The 22,500-nt window shown below is 37.5% G+C and overlaps 2 protein-coding genes across 3 annotated transcripts in view; both read left to right on the plus strand.

Moving 5' to 3' along the window:
- LOC144963461 (uncharacterized) overlaps positions 1–1,366 on the plus strand; it is a 4,280-nt gene extending 2,914 nt beyond the window's left edge. Inside the window, exon 3 of the mRNA XM_078897544.1 lies at positions 932–1,366. Coding sequence (XP_078753670.1) covers positions 932–1,099 — 168 coding nt within the window. The 3' untranslated portion in view covers positions 1,100–1,366. The remainder of the gene's footprint in view (positions 1–931) is intronic.
- Positions 1–17,951, plus strand: part of LOC144970341 (uncharacterized) — a 30,921-nt gene extending 12,970 nt beyond the window's left edge. Inside the window, exons 4-8 of one of the 2 annotated variants that reach the window (XM_078909878.1) lie at positions 4,552–4,655; positions 7,636–7,773; positions 11,629–11,769; positions 14,076–14,160; positions 17,238–17,951. In XM_078909878.1, the coding sequence (XP_078766004.1) occupies positions 4,552–4,655; positions 7,636–7,773; positions 11,629–11,769; positions 14,076–14,160; positions 17,238–17,375 (606 nt within the window). In that variant the 3' untranslated portion in view covers positions 17,376–17,951. The remainder of the gene's footprint in view (positions 1–4,551; positions 4,656–7,635; positions 7,774–11,628; positions 11,770–14,075; positions 14,161–17,237) is intronic. The other variant, XM_078909887.1, reaches the window with a different exon arrangement.
- Positions 17,952–22,500: the final 4,549 nt, after the last annotated feature.

The raw sequence follows: 22,500 nt of genomic DNA on the forward strand, positions 1-22,500 counted from the left end.
ATTAAGTTTATCATTATGGTCTATTTCTGAATGTGCCATCATCCTAAGATATTTGATCCTTTAAAAAAACCAAATTAAATAAGTAAATAAATAAACATAAACAACAAAATAAGCATAACACAATGACAAAGTGAACAACAATATAAAAAAAAACAACAAAAAACAACAAAACAACAGAATGTGAATAAATAATTATAATCCTAAAATATATTGCTAAGAGAGACGTATTGATTATATTATGAAAGAAGAAAAAAAATTTTGGGGGGGGGGGGGGAATTTTGATTATTAGTCATTTCAAATTTATGTGTAAATTAGAGAGGAAACTTTCATCTTTCTAAAGAGAATAATTAAATTACATTTTAAAGTGCACAATTCAATTAAAACACCATGACGTAAGTCACATGAAAAAATCACTCAAGAAATATACTTCTGAATCTGACAGATCACAGCATCCTAGTCATTTAACTGAGAGAAATGAAAAAGATATCAAGAAATAGCTTAAACATTATTCTGTATACTATAATGGGAAATTAAATATTGTTCATTCGTTCAAATTTGAATTATAACTGATTTTGAAGCCTGGTATAAGAGGAACACAGACTAGGACAGGGAGAGTAACCTCCCTTGACCATCTGTCCGGACCATGTGCAAGGTAAAGTTAATTGACCGTGAACAGATGGAATGCTGGATCGTGGATGCACGGTGCTGGCGTGGTCATATCAAAGGAAATCTAAGTGTTATGGAGTAAAGAGGAGAACTAGTTGCCGTGAACAGTACTCAGTTTGAATTCTGCCCCCCCCCCCTTCTCCCGAAAAAAAGAGAACTCTCAATGACCAAAGAGAATAAATATGGTTTCAGATTTTATGTAATTAAAAAGAAATGATCAAATGTGTTGAACCCCCCCCCCCCCCCCCCCCCCCAAAAAAAAAAAAAAAAAAAAAAAAAAAAAAAAAAAACAATACAAAAAAAAAAAACAACAAAAAAAAAAAAAACAAACAAAAAAACTAGAAGGGTCTTGTCATCCTATCCAATATGGATTATATTGATTTGGTGGTTCAGTTCCTTGTCTTTGACCTGGATGAGTGATAGTGGACTATGAGTAAACCTCCCTCATAGGATCCGTGCTCTACAGGGCAGCACAAACAAGTGGCCACACCATGCAACAAATAACCAGTAGATTTTTGACCAATCAAAACATGCAATTTGTGACACACCCTCTTTACAAACAGTAACGTGATTGAAATCGACCAATCGCTGATCTTTGTTATTGTCTTTATACCACCAAATGGGTGACTAGTTATCACACGTTTTTCTCGATCATATTATAAACGTTTAAATTTACACATAGTTTTCTGTGTTAGTTCTATTGGTCAAGCGGTTGAACGGTGGGTATTTTACTTAAACACATATCATCGATATTAAAACCTGTGTAGTTTGCTGTGTCTACCAATCACTGATTTGTTTACATTATGACGATTGTCCGAGGGGCGTGGTTATCTACCTGTCTATTGGGCGACATTGGCTGGATATCGAAGTCTTTAGGGAGTCTTTAGGGTCTGAGAAGTCTGTAGACAAATTAACCCAGGGCGAGTTTTATGGGCACAGCCAGTAGAACAGGCTTGAAAAATTTACGCCCCAGAGGAACGTCTGCCAGTCATTTGTGTATATATAAAATATCTTAATACAAAAAAACGTGAGTTTTTATATAGCGCAATATCCACTAAACGTGCTCAAAGCGCTTTACAAGGAGTCCCTGGCCAACAGCGACGCATAACATGTAGGACGAGACATGACGCCTGTCAGGCGATATTACAAATTTTTGTGACAGAGACAACGCTGTTAACGGCCAGGTACTCATTTTACACCTGAGTACGGTGAGAGAATGTGAGTAAAGAGCCTTTTCCAAGGACTCAACTATGCGCCGAGCGAGGCTCGAGCCCAGCACCTTCCGAGCCGAAAGCGAGTGTCACACCACTAGACCACATCCCCGCAATATCATATATTGCGTTCAGCAGCCTCTATTCTGTCTATTCTGTATATTTCTTCTTCTTCTAATTCTCATGTTTATTATAATTCTTAATACTATCATAATTGTTGACATTATTATTATCATATTATTAAATGTATCAATATCTATTCACAGCTGAAAATATGAAAATCAGTCTTCAGACTGCTGACAAAAAAAAGACATCAATTTGTCCGTCGTGAATCGCAATATAACAAAAATCACAATATTAAAGTAAATTATCACACAAAACATCTCACATCACTTGAATTATAACATGTTATGACATAACCATTAATTATTATGTTCAATAATACATCAATATTTACTTCACCTACCACAGTCTGATAATAACTCTATTAGAGATTGGTCAATTCCGAGGCAAAATTGAATTGTATGTGTGTGTGTATATATATATATATATATATATATATATATATATATATATATATATATATATATATATGTGTGTGTGTGTGTGTGTGTATGTGTGTGTGTCTGTGTTTTTTTCTCTCGTAGACACAAGCTACATGTTAGCCATTCAAAGCTTTGAGACACAATTGATAGGATTTCCAACACGGTCGTGTGATTTTAGTCAGCCATTGTCTCCAAGACAAGTCTCAACCAATCAGTTTTGAGGGGAAGAGGAATAAAGGAAGGAAAATAGAGAGAAGAATAGGGGAGAGTGACAGATAGAATGATAGATAAAACGGAGAGTGAATAATGGATAGGACAAATGTTCACTGCAGACAACAAGGAGTGGGTCAAGTTCATGACAAGAGCCCCCCCCCCCCCCCTCACCCTCTCTGAAGTTACCCATGATTGCAGTGACTCAAGGAAATGGTTGGTGAAGCTCTAAGTTTCTTATTCCGAAGAGCACGGTGGCGAGATAAAAAATCTTCCATAACCTTGGACTTGGAGGAGTCCTTGAGGTATTCGATTTTGAAAGAGTAAGATTGCAAAAGCAAGGACAATCTCATTAATTTTGCATTAAGCTTCTGCTCAAGGAACAAGAGAGGAGAAGAGTCGGAAATGAGCTCCATGGAGGTAGAATTTGAAGTTTTGGATAGGCAAGACAAGTTCAAGACATTCTAACTCAACTGTCGAGTATTTACACTTGGTTGGGTTTAATTTTCGACTCGCATACGCCTCTGGATGTATTATTGTCGGATTATCATCGTTTTCTTATAGAAGTGATGCACCAATTGTTACACCGGATGCATCGGTTCTCAGTATGAGTATGAACTGTTTTGTTGTATGTTTGTTTGGGGGGGGGGGGGGGGTGAGGGGTTGGGCAAGCTGGATTATCAATAAATTTATCTTTTAGAGTCTGGACCACGTCATCTGCTTGAGCTGACGATGGGATCTCAGATGGTGAGATGAGTTTCGTGTTAAATCTGTGAGTGGTGTGGCAATTTTGTTGAAGTTTGGGATAAACTTTTGGTATTATTCACGCATTCCTAAGAAGGACCCTAGATTTTTCTTTGTATTGGGTCTCGTAGAATTCTTCGGCTTTTCGATGGTTTTGTCTTCAGGTGGAATTATTTCCATTTTGGTTTCGTGTCCTAGGAATTCTAAATATTGATATACAAGTTTGCATTTTGTGAGTCTTGCTGTTAAACCTGCTTCAGTCAAACGTTTGAATAGAATGTTCAGGTCTGTCATATAGCTTTCCCATGTTTCTGAGGCAATGAGAATACTCTTCAATAGTCGTAACGTCACTTCCTTCCTAATGACGCATGGTAACTTAGTAACACTGGCTCTAAACTATCGGAACAATGGCGGACGCCGTATGAAATATTTCTCCGGCGAGCATAAAAGCGTTTCTAGAGGAAAAAAAAAACCCCATAAATTTGATCATGTTTTACTTTTACACATTCTGATCACAAGGCATATGAAAAGGGAATAAAAAGTTCTAGCCAGCATGAAGAATAAAAACTAAAGATTTTCTTATATATATATATATATATATATATATATATATATATATATATAATATATATATATATATATATATATATATATATATTGAATCGTGTTTGATACAAATATGGTACGTATAGTGCTCGACATATACTATAATCAAACACACTCATGAAGCCACACTCAACACCAAAAATGAGATGTACAATACGTGTCCACATCGACGGAAGTACTTATTAATCAACTACAAACCTGAACCACTTCTGCAAACAACAACAGACAACAAACCAAACTCACGTAACACACAGTCCTGAAGATGGCTAAAAGGCCTGAAACATCGATGTAGACTGACTCCAACATTGTGGTAAATATTAAAATAATATATATATATATATATATATATATATATATATATATAATATATTATATTATACATATATATATATATATATATATAATATATATATTATATATATATATATATGATATAAATTATATATATGTATATTATATATATATATATATTATATATATATATATATATATATTATATATATATATATATATATATATATATATATATATATATATATATATATATATTGATATAAATGTATTTGTAGGTTGCATACTTGGACAAATGTTTTCTCAACACGGAAATTCACGTATTTGAGATTACAACTGGAAATAACTTATCAAGCGTACTCGTGTGGCAGCATTACTTCAGGTATGATATATTTATATAATAAAAGCGTCTAACGTTTCATGCAATACTTATACATGTAGTCAGATTTTTAATAAGTGGCGCGTGTTTTTCTTCTTTTTCTCAGCTGCCCCTCACTGCACAGCTGCCAAAATTTGTATGAACCTCTGAATCAATTTGTCTTAATAAAAAAATATTTTTACATTAATTGTAAAACAATAGGAAAGGATTTCGCTCATAACAGTTATATTAAAATCGATAACTGGTAAGGATCGGAACTAATGGATGATTTACAGTATCAAAATTATGACTTTTCCGCTTATCCATTTTGAAGGAATTCGTTAAAATGGAAAGTGCGGTTAATTGAAACTTAAACGATATAATTCAGTAATCTGATTATGAAGGAACGAATGGCAATCCTTAACTATCAGACATCTACATTTTATAACTATCAATTCGTATTACTTATGAATACATATAAATGTGAACATAAAGCACTTTCAACATCTTTTTGATTGCAAAATTTATAGAAATAGCTTGTGTTTTTGCCAAAGAGGATGACATAAATTTAATGTAAACTGGCCAAACGTAGAAATTCGTCAATTTGTGATACATTGTTTCCATATAAATATGTACATGTGTTCAGCAATAACAACAACTGCAACAACACCACCTGCAACGATAAAGACATACTGGACACATCAATCATCACATTCTAATGACGGGGATGGGGAAAAGGAGAAATGAAACGACCTTGGAATGATTTCGTGCCATCACTCTATCCAATGACATCTAATTTTCCTCCAGTTTGCTACGGTCGGAGCATGCCTTTTCCCAGTCTTCCCTTGTTATATCATTTATTGCTCGTCGGTGAGAGTAAATTTGGTGTTCCAGTTCTCATCTTTCCCTTTACTTGGGTCCAAATGAGATCGATTGGATTGCGCTCACAGTGATATGGGGGAAGTCGCGCAACCTCGTGTCAACACTCCCTGATTAGACAGTCTGCTTTGAAAACTGTTTCTGGTTTGTTTCTTATTGAGTATAATTGAGCCTTTGATAAACAGTCAGAATATGTAGTGCTGTCTGATTGGACCCATGAAATCATATCAGTTTTTATAGTTGTCGAAGTTGGAGCATTGAGGTGATCATGGGCCACAGAATTGTAGCGTTGTCCAATGCGATACGGCTGAGTGCTTCGAGGAAAGGCAGCAAACGGTTGTTTATCCAGTCTTCAAACACCTATGCATTGACCCCAGAATGACAGTCTCTACCTTCCAGATGATGCAGAAAATAAATAAAAATGGTATGGCATTCTTCTAAATACCCAGTATCTTCACCACCTGCAAGAATATCAATGACCCTCTGTCCATAACTCATGAGTCTTTTTCTACCCGAATTATCAGACGTCCATTCCTTTGTCGGATGTATATTTACGTTCAGCCAGTTCCATACATCTTTGGATGATTTCCATATCAAAGCTGTCTTGGATCCTTTTCATGTCACGTCGTTCGATACTGGTGATCTCTCCGTCCTATTTCGATAATCATCTTCTCGGGGTTGATTGTGAAAATCCATTTCCGTAGCCGTCCTCTTTAATGGAGTATCGACAGATACAAGTAGATTTCTTTTCGCAGCTTACGAGAGTGTCTTATCGTATCCAGTAGATTAAAAGCGTATATGTTTTAAAATCATTTAAATGTTCTGTGAAACATTCGTTCACAGATACTATTTTTCAAAGTTATATAAACAGCATGCATCGTTAATATGACGATATTGAGTATATTATAATCAGTATTTCAAATGATTTAAAACTAGAGATTTCATATCTGTAATCGCGACATGATGTAGATAATAAGCAATAAATCATAAATTCAAAATTTAAGGCAAACTACATAAGTTATAAGTTTATTGCGGTTAAATCGAATTGTTTTTATTCGGAAACAAGTATGACATGAACTCATACTCACAAGCGGAACCACGTGTCAACACAATATTTTTTGGTAAAATGTGAATTAATCTTATACTTTGTGGTGCGTAAATATTAAACATGTTTTACAGTGTAAAATCTCGAATTTTATGACAGCGGTTTTAAAGTAGTTTTTATAGGTCTTAAAGAAGAAAACTTTTTTGATATGGCATCAATACGGTCCAAAATCTATATTCAGTTAGACAAATTGATTTAAAGGTTGACACTTATTTTTACAACTTTTGATAGAGGGACAGCTGAGAAAAACCAGAAAAACACACGCCATTAATAAAAAATCTGACTATAGTTATTTCAGTCCCTTTATAAAAATACGTTTTATCTGATTAAATAAACGATAAGGTCGCTTCATTTTTTGTCGGATCATCAGATTGTCATATTAATACAAACATAAAAATAAAATAAAATTCCCGTTATTCGTCCCATAGATAAAAATTGTCTCTAGGGTCTATTCCAAGGGAAGACTGGAATAACTCAGCGCCATTTGAGCCAGGGCGAGGTGACTTGCTCAAAGCGACACAGCGCAGCGGCGGGTGATCGAACTCGGTACTTTCGGGTACGAAGCAAAGACCGTACCGCGGAGCCACGCTGCTCTTTATAAACCTCTTTGGTGATGGTCGATAAAACCCTTGTCAGTGTCATTAACACCAACTCTATGGCAGAAAGCGTTTTGTTGCCTTTAGTTCGACGGGATCAAGGATTCTACTATTTCATTTTTATAATCAATTGAATCAATTTATAAAAATCCCGCACATTTGCCGTACTCTGGAAAAACACGTATTTAAAATTTGGTCAGAAAAGTCGTCCTTTAAATATCGATCGATTTAAATCACACTCATCTTCTTGGCAACAATTCTCAAACCTGGGACCTCGCGAGATCACGCGAGTCATGTAAATCGATTGGTATTGAAGAACGTCAAATTTTAAAATGCACGAAAAATGTTTTTCCAAAGTACAGCATTAAACTGGTAAAACACGTTTTTGATGTTATCTGTTTGTTTGTTTGTTTGTTCGTTTCAGATTAAATTTGGAGAAATCGGTGTGGGGATCCGAGCAGGTCTGTAGCTACTTGACATACGGTCTCGTCCTGATGCAGATCATTTCAATTATCACCCTGTGGCATATCATACAGCTATGGGCAGAGATGATGTCTGTTGGGTAGGATGATGTTGTCGTTGTTATTGTCCTGATGCAGATCATTTCAGTTATCAGCATACCTTGTGGTACATCTTACAGGCATGGGCAGAGATGATGTCTGTTGGGTAGGATGATGTTGTCGTTGTTGTTGTCCTGATGCAGATCATTTCAGTTATCAGCATACCTTGTGGTACATCTTACAGGCATGGGCAGCGATGATGTCTGTTGGGTGGGATGTTGTCGTTGTCTAGATGCAAACCATTTCAATTGTAACATTGTGGTACATCTTACAGACATGGGCAGAGATGATTTCTGTTGGATGGGGTATTGTCGTTGTCTAGATGCAAATCATTTCAATTATAACATTGTGGTACATCTTACAGACATGGGCAGAGATGATTTCTGTTGGATGGGGTGTTGTCATTGTCTAGATGCAAATCATTTCAATTATAACATTGTGGTACATCATACAGACATGGGCAGAGATGATTTCTGTTGGATGGGGTGTTGTCGTTGTCTAGATGCAAATCATTTCAATTATAACATTGTGGTACATCTTACAGACATGGGCAGAGATGATTTCTGTTGGGTGGGATTTTGTTTGTTGTTGAAAAGGAGTGGTGATGTGCATCAGGCACGTGTGTGTGTGTGTGTGTGTGTGTGTGTGTGTGTTTGTGTGTGTGTGTTGATATCAAAGTGATTCTAAGATGCTAATAGCTGTTGGTGTGAAAAAATAATATTCAAAATTAATATAACAGCTGCGAAAAAAAAACAAACAGTATAACAAACTTGAAGCGTTTTGGGCCCAAAACCCTGCTTCGACCAATAACAAAAATAATAAATACATGAATACTTACAAGTGATGCATAGCTAATTTGAGCCCGATTTTTATCTTACGACAGTACCTGCTCCCCAAGTTGTCACCAACAAAGAGCAAGATACCGGAGGGGAAAAGTAGTATTAATTGACTGTGATAATCATAGATATAGTATGACTAGATTGCCAACGAAGAGGAATTTCCCGTGAGTCGATCAGTTGTTATTACTTTGTCATACCGGAAAGGGCTCTTTTCGTTTGATGAATAAGAAGATCGGGCTATCAATACACTCTTCTTGTCTGGAGGCGCCATCTTTCATTCTTTTCCCTCGCCTCGATTCAAAATTATTTGACTTTTTTTCAACAGATATTTCTCACAGAGTTATTGACTTGTATTTACAAAACCATCAGGCTTCTTACGTGATGTGTTAATAAATGCCACGATCGTCGTTTACATAGATAAGATTAAACGAGGGAAGTGATAATCAACATTTCTTGTTAAAATATCAGTATCGCTGCTATCCATTGGGAATTTTTGAATCTAGATTTAAACTAATCTATAGTTTCTCAGGGAAAAGTAGAATGAATATCATAAGCCTAAAGTTAACCATTATCATTGAGATAAAGATTTATATCTTAGCAACTGTCATGATTGCCAAAGTTTTAATGGGAAAGACTTCCGAGAGTATTTTATAGAGAATTATGGGGTATCTCAGGTAAACAGTTGAAATTTAGACACAGTAATCTATTAAAATGGAAATGGCTTTGCGCATTGCGGGTCATCGTATTTTAACAAACGAATGAGGACCACGCCCGCTTTGTTTAGAGTCCTTTCCTTCACATCCATGGTGATAATACACACATTACGGTGCTGTATTGTTTCCGATACCCATAATAATTAAACCTTCCAATTTCAAGTTTTATGTTTGAAGCAAAATCGTTTTGTTTGTTCTACTCATTCACACCTGAGGGAAGTGAGTATTGAGACCCTTTCCAAAATATGTTATCACTTAAAAAAAAAAAATAATAATAAAAAAAATAATAATAATAATTTAAAAAAAAATAAAAAAAAATAAAATTATAATAATAAAAATAATAATAATAATAATAATGATAATAATAATAATAATAAATAATAATAATAATAATAATAATAATAATAATAATAATAATAATAATAATAATAATAATAATGATAATAATAATAATAAAGTAATAATAATAATAATAATAATAATAATAATAATAATAGTAATAATAATGTAAATCATTTAACCACGCCAACAGATCTAGGCACCTGTTCCACACAAATATCAAAGATTTAAATACAAGTCATACCCAAAACTTGCTCAAGACGTTCATATCATGAAAAATAGTCTAGAACTGGTCGGTACCTGATTTGAGTCCATCAAATATTTCATAATAAAATAAGTCTTAATATTTGTCTTATAGGGAATGAGATTAGCGGAAGAGTAGCATCCCTTGATTGGACGTCACCCATAGTCTGTGACGTCACCGGCGGAAAAGTTATTAGAGAGAGAACGTCATGTTGGTTGTGCGCATGTGTCTCTCGTCCTCGCTTCCGCGCACAACCAACATGACGTTCTCTCTCTAATAACTTTTCCGCCGGTGACGTCACAGACTTTGGGTGACGTCCAATCAAGGGACGCTACTCTTCCGATAATCTCATTCCCTATAGCTCTGAAAGGAGAGTTACGCTGAAATAAATTTGCATGAATATGAAGGATAAATATTTCAACAAGTGTGTATGAAAGGTGCCAGACAAAAAGCGAGGAAGAAAAATACAAGAAAATAAACCATCCCAAAAAATCAGTCGACCTTGGATGTTTTATTTTTTCTTGTATTTTTCTTTCTTGCTTTGTCTGGCACCTCTCATACACACTTGTTCAGTTCTTTATCTTACACCGGTGCCTGCTCCCTGATTTCTTAAACGGACATGAAGGAGCAGTTTTGTTGATACATTGAACGCTAAATGACAGGAATTTTGTATTTTTAATAATTAAATTAAAATTGAGCTTTTATATAGCGCAATATTCACTAAACGTGCTCAAAGCGCTCTACAAGAGGTCCCTGACCAACAGCAACAAGTAACATGAAGAACGAGACATGACAACGCTGTTAACGGCCAGATACTCATTTTATACCTGAGTACGGTGAAAGAATGTGAGTAAAGTACCTTTTCCGAACAAGGCTGGAACCCAGGACCTTCCGATCCGAAAGCGAGTGTCATACCACAAGTCCACATAGCCGCGTTTTAGCCTTAATTCAACAGGTGGCCAAAGGAGTTATACGGATGTCCATGATTAACTCCCCTCATTACCAGACATTTCCAGAATGTTCCCTGCACTATCAGGTCAACCCGACACAAAAATACATTTTTCTAACTCAAACAGAAAAGCACCAAGTACATTCTATACATAATATTGTTCAGAAAAATTAGCTCTTCAACACAGTGTCAAGTTTTTAGAGCTATAACACAAACTTTTCTTTAATTTTTGTGATTCTCTCAACCCTTCCATTCCAGAAATGGCGGGGCGATGAACATTCTCTCAACCCTTTCATTCCAGAAATGGCGGGGCGATGAACATTCTCTCAACCCTTTCATTCCAGAAATGGCGGGGCGATGAACATTCTCTCAACCCTTCTATTCCAGAAATGGCGGGGCGATGAACATTCTCTCAACCCTTTCATTCCAGAAATGGCGGGGCGATGAACATTCTCTCAACCCTTTTATTCCAGATATGGCGGGGCGATGAACATTCTCTCAACCCTTTCATTCCAGAAATGGCGGGGCGATGAACATTCTCTCAACCCTTTCATTCCAGAAATGGCGGGGCGATGAACATTCTCTCAACCCTTTCATTCCAGAAATGGCGGGGCGATGAACATTCTCTCAACCCTTCTATTCCAGAAATGGCGGGGCGATGAACATTCTCTCAACCCTTTCATTCCAGAAATGGCGGGGCGATGAACATTCTCTCAACCCTTCATTCCAGAAATGGCGGGGCGATGACCTTTCTTTTAACCCTTTCATTCCAGAAATGGCGGGGCGATGGCCGTCCTCTTGAGTATTTTCTACATTTTGACCACAGCCAATTTCTACTACGGTTATCAAACCTTTACTAACGGGTTCAAGGCCACTTGCGACTCTATTAGTAAAATTGATAAATTATATTACAGGTAAATAATAAATTGTCACAAAAATCAATCCAAAACAATTATGAAACCCAACCCCCCCCCCCCCCCCCAAAGGAAGAAGAAGAAGAAGAAGAAGAAGAAGAAGAAGAAGAAGAAGAAGAAGAAGAAGAAGAGAGAGGAGGAGGAGGAGGAGAAGAAGAAGAAGAAGAAGAAGAAGAAGAAGAAGAAGAAGAAGAAGAAGAAGAAGAAGAAGAAGAAGAAGAAGAACAACAACAACAACAACAACAACAAAAGCAACAACAGCGACAACGACGAAAACAACAAAAACAAACAAACAAACAAAAACACAAAAACAAAACAAGCAAACTGGACAGAGCAATTTCAACAAAACGTGCTCAACGCGCTTTATAACATAGGCTCCAACAACAACAACAACTGGATATTACAAGGTTTTTCCCCCCGACAAAGACAACGTTGTTCACGGCCAGGTACTCATTTTACACGTGAGTACGGTTAGAGAGCGTAGGTTAACTTTAAAGAGCCTCTTACTAGGACTAAACTTTATCCCGTTGAGAGTGGGATTCGAGCCTTGGTGGATCTTCCGATCCGATGGCGAGTGTCATACCACTAGACCACATAGCCGGCACACAAAGAAATAGAAAACATGTGACCCATCACCCTAAAAAGGAATTACGTCTTGCTGGTTTCATCATCATCATCATCATCATTGCTTTTTCACCCTGGGTAGGCCACAGACGAACAGTTTCCATCCTTCTCCATTCTGAACTAACTTCTTTAAAATCTTGTTCCATGTCTTATCTCTTCCCTGTGTATCAACTTCTTGAATTCTTCTCCATGTTCTCCATGACCTTCCCTTTGATCTTCTGTCCTGAGGGGTCCAGTCCAATACTTTCTTTGTTAGAATTTTTCCTACTCCCTGTGTATGAATCCTGTCCCTTCTCCCTGAATGTAAAATCTTCTCCCTTGACTTGAGGTGTTTCTGTCCGGATTGTCTCCAGTGGGTTTCGCTTCGTGTATGCAGCCTGTATCTTCTCATCTCAGTCACAACTTGAGAGCTTTTTCCTGCCTCATACATGATGCGAACGTTCCACGACTCAATTCGAAGCTGCTTGTTTGGCGAAGACGTCATCGGGTCAGCAGAGTCCTTTCGACTTTGTCTGTTGTCCTTCATAAATTCTGTCATTTCAGAATTACGAGCCTTGGGGAACGTGTTATATTCTTTATTTAGTGGAATCGACGTGCACATATTTTCAGGTCTGAAGACCTAACGCGATTATGGGCTTGTAAGAGTATCGTTGTAATGAACAATATTTTGCGTTGAGTTCAAACCGACGTGTTCCTTATTACAGGTCTGATAACGCACATGGGTATCGTCTCATTGTTGTAGCGGAAATACTCCCAAACCAACGCAAAATGGTGTCCATTACACCAATGTTTCAAAACAGGCCCATCTTTTCGTTCGGTTATCAGACCTGCAAATAAGTAAAGGTCGGTTGAGAGTATTTAATTTCTATTACAAAAACGAGATCATAGCAATATGGGTTATCAGACCTGCGGATAAGTACACGTTGAGGAGAATGAATCTGATTTATGAAAATGATAAAATTAATTATAAATTTTTATTTACATATCTGGTCGTTTTAGCTTATTAACATTTTTAAATACCTGATTTGTGCGGCTATGAAGTCTAGTGGTAAGACACTCGGATCGGAAGATCCTGGGTTCGAATTTTGCTAGGCGCATAATTGAGTCCTTGGAAAAGGCTCTTTACTCGCATTCTCTCACCGTACTCAGGTGTAAAATGAGCACCTGGCCGTTAACAGCCTTGTCTCTGTCCGAAAAAAATGTACTATCGCCCTACAGACGTCATGTCCCGTCCTAAGTGTCAAGTGGTACTGTTGGCCAGGCAGGGACCTCTTGTAAAGCGCTTTGAGCACGTTTAGTGGATGGATATTGCGCTATATAAAAAATCTCAAATTGAAACCCGTTACAATAGCGTTTTGAGGCGATTTGTCTCATATCATAATTATTGACCAGTTAAATGCCGTACGCATTCAAAAGTTTGGGAGCAGCGTGGCTCAGCGGTACGGACTTTGCTTCGTACCCAAAAGGTACCAAGTTTGACTACCCGCCTCGTTGTGTGGCCTTGAACAAGTCACCTCACCCTAGGTCACTTTGCGGCGCTGCACTGCGACTGACGCCTGGGTTATTCCCGTCATCCTTTGGACTAGACCCTGAAGGCGAATTTCCCCTTGGGGATGAATAATGGGAATTTTATTTGTTAATTTTTTTTATTTCCTAGATTTGCTTTTTGTTCTCTCCCGTAGAATGTCGTGCAAAGAATGGAGAAACGAGATCGAATTTACTGAAGTTGAGGGAATGGATGTTATCTATTACATGTATCTCGCAGAGGTATGTTGCAGCAGTATAGATGCTTTGCGTTCAGAGACAATCCTCACCAGTTCTGCCCGTTAAATGAATCGCACAAACACCAAAAAAGATGTATAACATTAAACGTCTAAAGACAATTTAGTGAGAACTATTCACCCAACGGACTGTATATAAAAATGTGAGCACAGTAACCCCAACTCCATTAATTCTATCTTCATAAAAGCGCAATAACGACTAAAAGTGCTCAAAGCACTTTCCAAGGGGTACTAAGCCAACTGCAACACATACTATTTAGGACGAGGCATGACGCAATTTTGGCGATATTTCAAAAAAAAATTTTCTCGACAGATACAACGCTGTCGACGGTCAGGTACTCATTTTACACATGAGTACAATGAAAGAATGTGGGTAAAAAGCCTATTCCAATGACTCAAATATGCGCTGCTCAAAGCGGTATTCGAACTCTGGCCCTTCCTCTACGAATGCCAGCGTCCTACCTGAAGACCAAATTGCCCCCGATCATGGACTGTCAGCTAATTTTATTGACAACAGGCGCGCATTGTGTACACCAAATGTTGTATATAAACTATGCAAGTGTGGACCTGTTCTGCTGATATTCGTGATTGTTTCGGCTTCGGCATAACACAATCTTTGAGCGTATGGAAAATATCTTTATTTTTTTGGAGAAAATACAAGGCAAGTGTCATGGTTGAAAAGAATAAATGAAAAAAAAGTTGACGCCATTAAAGAACGGTCCCTAAGTTAAAACCATTCTTGGACTTCCATGTTTTTTTGTTTTTTTTTGCTCCAAAACTTCCAATCAAAGCAGCTTTCAAATCTGACAAATTAAGAAATTAAGGGCCAGGCACCGGTGTAAGATAAAGAACTGAACAAGTGTGTATGAAAGGTCCCAGGCAAAGCAAGAAAGGAAAATTTCAAGAAAAAGAAACATCCCCAAAAAATCAGTCGACACCGACTGGGCAATGAATCTTAGACCATTACTGCTAGCACGTCTGACCGGTAATCAGAAGGTCTAAGGTTCGATCCCCTCTCGAGGTCGATTGATTTTTTTGGGATTGTCTTTCTTCCTTGCTTTGTCTGGCACTTTTCATACACGCTTATTCAGTTCTTTATCTTACACAGGTGCCTGCTCCTTAATTTGTCAGATTTGAAAACTGCTTTGATTGGAAGTTTTGGAGCTAAAACATCGAAGACCTAGAATAGTTTTAACTTCTGGACCGTTCTTTAATGGCGTCAACTTTTTTTTCAGTTATTCCTTTACTCTCTCTCTCTCCCCCCCCCCCCCCCCCCCACACCCCTCCTCACCATTGACAGCCTATAGTCCATTTTATTTTGCCCCCCCCCGGCAACTTACACTTCCCCCGACCTGACTGAGGTTTAACCCTCTCCTTACGTCACATTCGTGCTCATTTTTCTGAACCAAATATAAAATATACTCGTTGCTAATCAGTTTGAAAAAATCTATTTTTATGTTGGGCGAGTATGAAGTTTAGGGTAAAATTCTGAAAATAGCTGGTAGGGAAGGAGAAAATCATTATAAATCTGGTCATGTTTTGACTTTTATACTTTCTGATCACATGACATGTGAAAAAGTTGCAGCCAGCATGAAGAATAAAAAGTACCGATTTTCTTTGTTTTGAACCAAGCTGCCGGTTGCTGGGCGGACGTGACATCGGACTATTGAATCCCATTGACAGTAGAAACCAGAAGATCAGTAACAGTATGTTGTAACCAGTCATGGATTTGATGTGGTATATTAATGAATGTTCCAACTTTTTATTGGCTGAAGACGGGATTTGAGTCCGAAATGTTCTGTGTGTTGTAGCCTATTTACGTCTGCACGTATTCTGTGTAGACTCTAACTCTTATAGTATAGAAGAGAGAATGAGAATTAATTTAGCGTTTTTGACCATCTTTGGAGTTTCTGACCTAGTTACAAAGTATTTAATATTGGACAAAAACTGTATATCACACACCAGATGTTCAATTTTCTATAAAATCATCTTTAAACTCAATAAAAATGAAAATATCAGAAAATCAAATATCATTTTCAAGTAAGTCGAGATTAGAAATAGAGTTTAGTTACAACTAAAGTTAACATTGTTGCGTTTTACATATTCCCCTTTGTTTTTCTTATCTAAGTAAGGTAAACAATGCATGGTGACCCAACACTCAATACAAGTTCAGTTCTGTGCAGAGCACTCGAAATTTATTACAAAAGGTGAAGGTCAGAAGTCGTTAATTCAATACACCTTCCGTTCGGTGCAGAGTACGGAAATTTATTACAAAAGGTGAAGGTCAGATGTCATTTATTTTTAAATGAATGACTGCTTACCTTGACCTTCGAATTAAATTGTTTCAGCCCATAACACTATTACGTCATGTAAGGTCATCAATGCATTCTCAACTTGACGGGCGTTTTTCATATTAGAAATTACAAAAGGGATGGTATAATGCATTTAAGCTTGACTGTTTGTTTTTCATATTAGAGATTACAAAAGGAATGTTATAATGCATTTAAACTTGAATGTTTGTTTTTCCTATTAGAGATTACAAAAGGGATGTTATAATGGATTTAAGCTTGAATGTTTGTTTTTCATATTAGAGATTACAAAAGGGATGTTATAATGGATTTAAGCTTGAATGTTTGTTTTTCATATTAGAGATTACAAAAGGAATGCTTTAATGCATTTAAGCTTGAATGTTTGTTTTTCATCTTAAAGATTACAAAAGGGATGTTATAAAGCATTTCAGCTTGACTGTTTGTTTTTCATATTAGAAATTACAAAAGGAATGTTATAATGCATTTAAGCTTGACTGTTTGTTTTTCATATTAGAGATTACAAAAGGAATGTTATAATGCATTTAAGCTTGACTGTTTGTTTTTCATATTAGAGATTACAAAAGGGATGTATAATGCATATAAGCTTAACTGTTTTTTTTTCATATTAGAGATTACAAGAGGGATGTTTTAATAGAAATCAATCACCCAAATCAATTGTAAACAAGAGCCGAGTGACGTCAATTCATCCATTCTATATAACAAAGCGACTTGTTTTTGTTTTTTTTTCACACAGAACGTTCAATTTCTTCTCATCTTCGTTGAGGCGTTTAAGGTCCTTAACTGTTTGTCCGTGTCGTTTGTCAGCCACTACAGTTTGAGTACGGACAACATCAGTGCCAGGAAGATCAAACGTACTGTGATATTTCATTAATCTCATCCCCCATCATCATCATCATCATCATCATCATCATCGTCGTCGTCGTAGTCGTCATATCGTATTACATTCATCATCCATTCTATAAGATCAGCGACATAATTTATATTAATAACAGTGTTTATAAAATAATCACTCACTCAATCATTCACATTCACTCAGTCTCTTACTTAGTGACTCACTCACTCATTTGGTAACTTATTCACTTAGTTAGTCAGTCAGTCAGTCGCTCTGTCAGTCACTAAGTCACTCAGTCAGTCACAAAGTCACTCACTCACTCAGTCAGTCACTCACTCAGTCAGTCAGTCAGTCAGTCAGTAACTCAGTCAGTCAGTCAGTCAGTCAGTAACTCTGTCAGTCAGTCAGTCAGTCACTCACTCAGTCAGTCACTCTGTCACTCAGTCAGTCAGTCAGTCACTCACTCACTCAGTCACTCAGTCAGTCAGTCAGTCACTCACTCACTCACTCACTCAGTCACTCAGTCAGTCAGTCAGTCACTCTGTCAGTCACTCAGTCAGTCACTCACTCAGTCACTCAGTCAGTCACTCACTCAGTCACTCCGTCACTCACTCAGTCACTCAGTCAGTCAGTCAGTCACTCACTCACTCACTCACTCAGTCACTCACTCAGTCAATCAGTCACTCACTCAGTCACTCAGTCAGTCACTCAGTCAGTCACTCTGTCACTCACTCACTCAGTCAGTCAGTCACTCAGTCAGTCACTCAGTCAGTCACTCACTCACACAGTCAATTAGTCACTCACTCAGTCACTCACTAAGTCAATCAGTCAGTCAGTCAGTCAGTCACTCTGTCGGTCAGTCAATCAGTCAGTAAGTCACTCTGTCACTCACTCAGTCAGTCAGTCAGTCAGTCACTCTGTCACTCACTCAGTCAGTCAGTCACTCACTCACTCAGTCAGTCAGTCATCACTCACTCATCTCACTCACTCAGTCAATCAGTCACTCACTCAGTCAGTCAGTCAGTCAGTCACTCTGTCAGTCACTCAGTCAGTCAGTCACTCAGTCAGTCACTCACTCAGTCACTCCGTCACTCACTCAGTCACCTCAGTCAGTCAGTCATCACTCACATCACTCACTCAGTCACTCAGTCAGTCAGTCAGTCACTCACTCAGTCAGTCAGTCAGTCAGTCAGTCAGTCACTCTGTCACTCACTCACTCAGTCAGTCAGTCACTCAGTCAGTCAGTCAGTCAGTCACTCACTCACACAGTCAATTAGTCACTCACTCAGTCACTCACTAAGTCAATCAGTCAGTCAGTCACTCTGTCGGTCAGTCAATCAGTCAGTCAGTCAGTCAGTCACTCTGTCGGTCAGTCAATCAGTCAGTAAGTCACTCTGTCACTCACTCAGTCAGTCAGTCAGTCAGTCAGTAACTCCGTCAGTCACTCAGACAGTGAGTCAGTAGTCAGTCAGTCAGTCAAGCAGTAAGACAGTCAGTGAGTGAGTGATTGAGTCAGTCAGTCGGTCAGTCAGTCAGTCAATCAGTCAGTCAGTCAGTCAGTCAGTCAGTCACTCAGTCAGTCAGTCAGTCAGTCACTCTGTCAGTCAATCAGTCAGTCAGTCAGTCAGTCAGTCACTCAGTCAGTCAGTCAGTAACTCAGTCAGTCACAAAGTCACTCACTCACTCAGTCAGTCAGTCAGTCACTCAGTCAGTCTATCAGTCACTCAGTCAGTCACTCTGTCAGTCAGTCAGTCACTCCGTCAGTCACTCAGTCAGTCATTCAGTCAGTCAGCCAGTCAGTCACACTGTCAGCCACTCTGTCAGTCAGTCAATAAGTAAGGCAGTCAGTCAGTCAGTGAGTGAGTCAGTCAGTCAGTCAGTCACCCACTCAATCAGTCACTCACTCACTCATGGACCCGATCAATTACACTCACTCACTCATTTAGTCGCTCACTAATTCACTCAATCACTCTGTTTGTATGTATATATAATAATGCTGAAATAAAATTGTAAATTGCTTCCCCTACTCACAACTGATTTTTACTTTTACTCAACGGTTGTGTGTGTGTGTGTGTGTGTCTGTGTGTGTGTGTTTGTTTGTTGGTTGCTATTCAATGTGTGTGTATGTTGGTTGTTATTCAATATGTATGTGTGTGTGTGTGTGTGTGTTGGTTGCTATTCAATATGTGTGTGTGTGTGTATGTTGGTTGCTATTCAATGTGTGTGTGTCTTGTTTGCTATTCAATATGTGTGTGTGTGTGTATGTTGGTTGCTATTCAATGTGTGTGTGTGGCTTGGAACCCCTATTAAAGTGCTTTGTGCATGTTTATTGGATATTGCGCTTTATTTAATGGGAGGGGCGACACCTGAAATATCGATTTTTGGGTCAAAATATAAAATTTCAGTTTTTTATTTATTATCAAAGAACAATCCTTTTTTCACATATTTTCAGCACTGATATGGTGATTTGGATAATATAAAGTTTGTAAATCGTCTTTCATAGCCATGGAAGTCGACATGAAAATACCAAACTTTTCAATTTTTTGTGAGAATTCAACTGAAAATAATAGGACTGAAAAGCATTATAATCCATATCGATGTTGTAATTTTTGATATCGATAGTTTAGTCTACTCTTTGCCCGTCTAGTTGACACGGTTTCAGTCTCAAAAATATCAGAATATGGGCAGGGGAGGGGTTTAGAAACTGTGAGTCGTGAACGAAGATTGTGTGTCAAACAGCTGATAAGAGGTCAAGTTGTCAGGTAAATACAACGTGATCACGAATGGTGCGATCTGATTGGCTGACCTTGTTCTCGACCTCTGACTCCGCGCCAGGGATTGGATGTTGAGTCAGGGTGAAAGTTCGCCTCTCTTACTATTATATTTTACTACGATTTGTTTACATTTCGATTGATCAGTTGTTTTATCAAATTTTGACACGTATTCACGTTAATTATCTCTAAATATTTCCAATTTTTACTGGATTATTATAACTATACCTAAAGTGACAAAAAAATCCAAACGTTGGCTACAGTTATTTGCTACAAAAGCCAAGAAAGCAAGAAAGTTATGATGGCTCGTGGTTGACCCGTGACCACAAATCTTTTATTGGAATTTGGTGTGTGATAGTAAGTAGTATTATGATAAAGCGATTCCAAGCAATGCCACAGCGGAAAGAAATGAAATGGGCTATTCTTGCTGGTCTTTACCACGGTTATTACACCAATGACTTCCCTCAACATAGGTATTGTCCTCCTGAACCGGACTCCAGATGCTTTTATAAAAAATATATTGCTGCCCATGTGTAAACTGTTGACACAAGCAGCGTGTAAATACACCTTTGAATTTTGATTTAATTCATGAGCACTTGAAGCCTGTATATGCTTTGTTGAAGTGTTGTGAGATGAAGACAACACAAAATCCAAACGAAAGGTTTCATAATTCTGTTTGGTCAAGATGCCATAAAACATACTTCCATTCCCTAAAAAAAAGTTGAGTTTGGTGCAGAGTATAATTTTGGTCCAACAGAAATAACATCCCTGAAAGTGTCTTTGGACATCGGTGGACTGAGAGAACACTCCCAGATGTTGAGTCAGCAAGCAGAATCAAAAAGACTTGACCAGAGCATAAGGGTTGCTCAACACAAAGAGAAAAAAAAGACGCAAAATGAAAGCTCAGACCCGTGAAAAAGCCCAGAGGGAGGCAGAAAAAGAACACGGGGGACCCTCATACGGTGCTGATATGGTTTGAGCTGGTCGTACCGTTTTGTCTTATTATTTTCATTCATTGTTATCTTTGATCTCGTTTTTCTCAAAATGACATTTTTAAACACTATTTTTTATCTTATTTTGTCATTTATCAATCAATTTGTTTAAAATTTTGCATGTCTAGAGCTATAGTGATTATCTAAAATCATACAGAAGGAATTTTAAATATCTTTATTATTTCTTGAAAAATTGACATTTTTATGTCAAAAAACATGATTTTTATCATACCGAAAAAATATTATTTTTAAAAATTTGTAAATAAAAATCTATTTAAAATATTTAAAAATTGCTCTGTATTTATTTTAACAATATACAAATATACAACCATGCCAAATTTCAAGAAAATTCAATGGAAACTTATTGAGAAAGTAACTTTTTAAAATAGCACCCAGAGAAGAGAAAAATCCAAGATGGCGGCCGTCACCATGGCAACCGGACACGCCCACCGAAATAAATCACATGGTTCAAATCCATTGGTCATAGGCAATGTCCCAATATAAAAAGATATTGGATATCATCATTATTCTTGAAAATAGTTTCAGGTGTCGCCCCTCCCCTTAATGCTCAATAATAATAATAATTATGATTATTTCTAAAATGGTAATGGCGGTGCTTTGATAGGGGAACACCTTACGATAAACACCGCTGTAATCACTCCAAGTGTTGTGTATAAATGTGCGGCTAGGCGGTCCTGTGGTATGATACTCGCATTCGGACCGGAAGGTTCTGGGTTCGAACCTTGCACGGCGCATAGTTGAGTCCTTGAAAAAGGCTCTCTACTCGCATTCTCTCACCGTACTCAGGTGTAAAATAGTCACTGAGTGACGTAAACAGCGTTGTCTCTGTCGATAAAATAAATGTATCGCTTAACAGGCGTCATGTCTCGTTCTATATGCTACGTGTTGCTGTAAGTCAGGGACTCCTTGTAATGCTCTAGTGTCTGGATTATACTTTTAGGTGATCTCAAACTAAGAGCGTTGATGGCAGGCTGCTGGAATCCACGTCTATTCCATTTGAAACCAATTTGCCATTGTCTTGTTTTCTTGGGTGCTATAATTTTCAATTGTAGAATTTTAAACTATCCCATTTTTCTTAATTTTTACTGACAATGATACGACCTAAATGTTTTGCAAGCTCCACCAAATCCTAAAAACAAAATCAATATAAAAAAATAAAAACATTAGGAATTTTACAATCAACAAGTACAAAGCCTATGTTAATATTTTCCAAGTTGAATTTAAAAATCCGTTACATCATTGTATGGGATTCTAGTGAAAGCCTGGTTTTGTTTGACCATGGACAACATCATTGTATGGGATTCTACTGAAAGCCTGGTTTTGGTTGACCATAGACAACATCATTGTATGGGATTCTAGTGAAAGCCTGGTTTTGGTTGA

Source organism: Berghia stephanieae, chromosome 1, assembly GCF_034508935.2.
Source record: "Berghia stephanieae isolate SIO BIC M18660-M18661 chromosome 1, UCSD_Bste_1.3, whole genome shotgun sequence".
Lineage (NCBI taxonomy): Eukaryota > Metazoa > Mollusca > Gastropoda > Nudibranchia > Aeolidiidae > Berghia > Berghia stephanieae.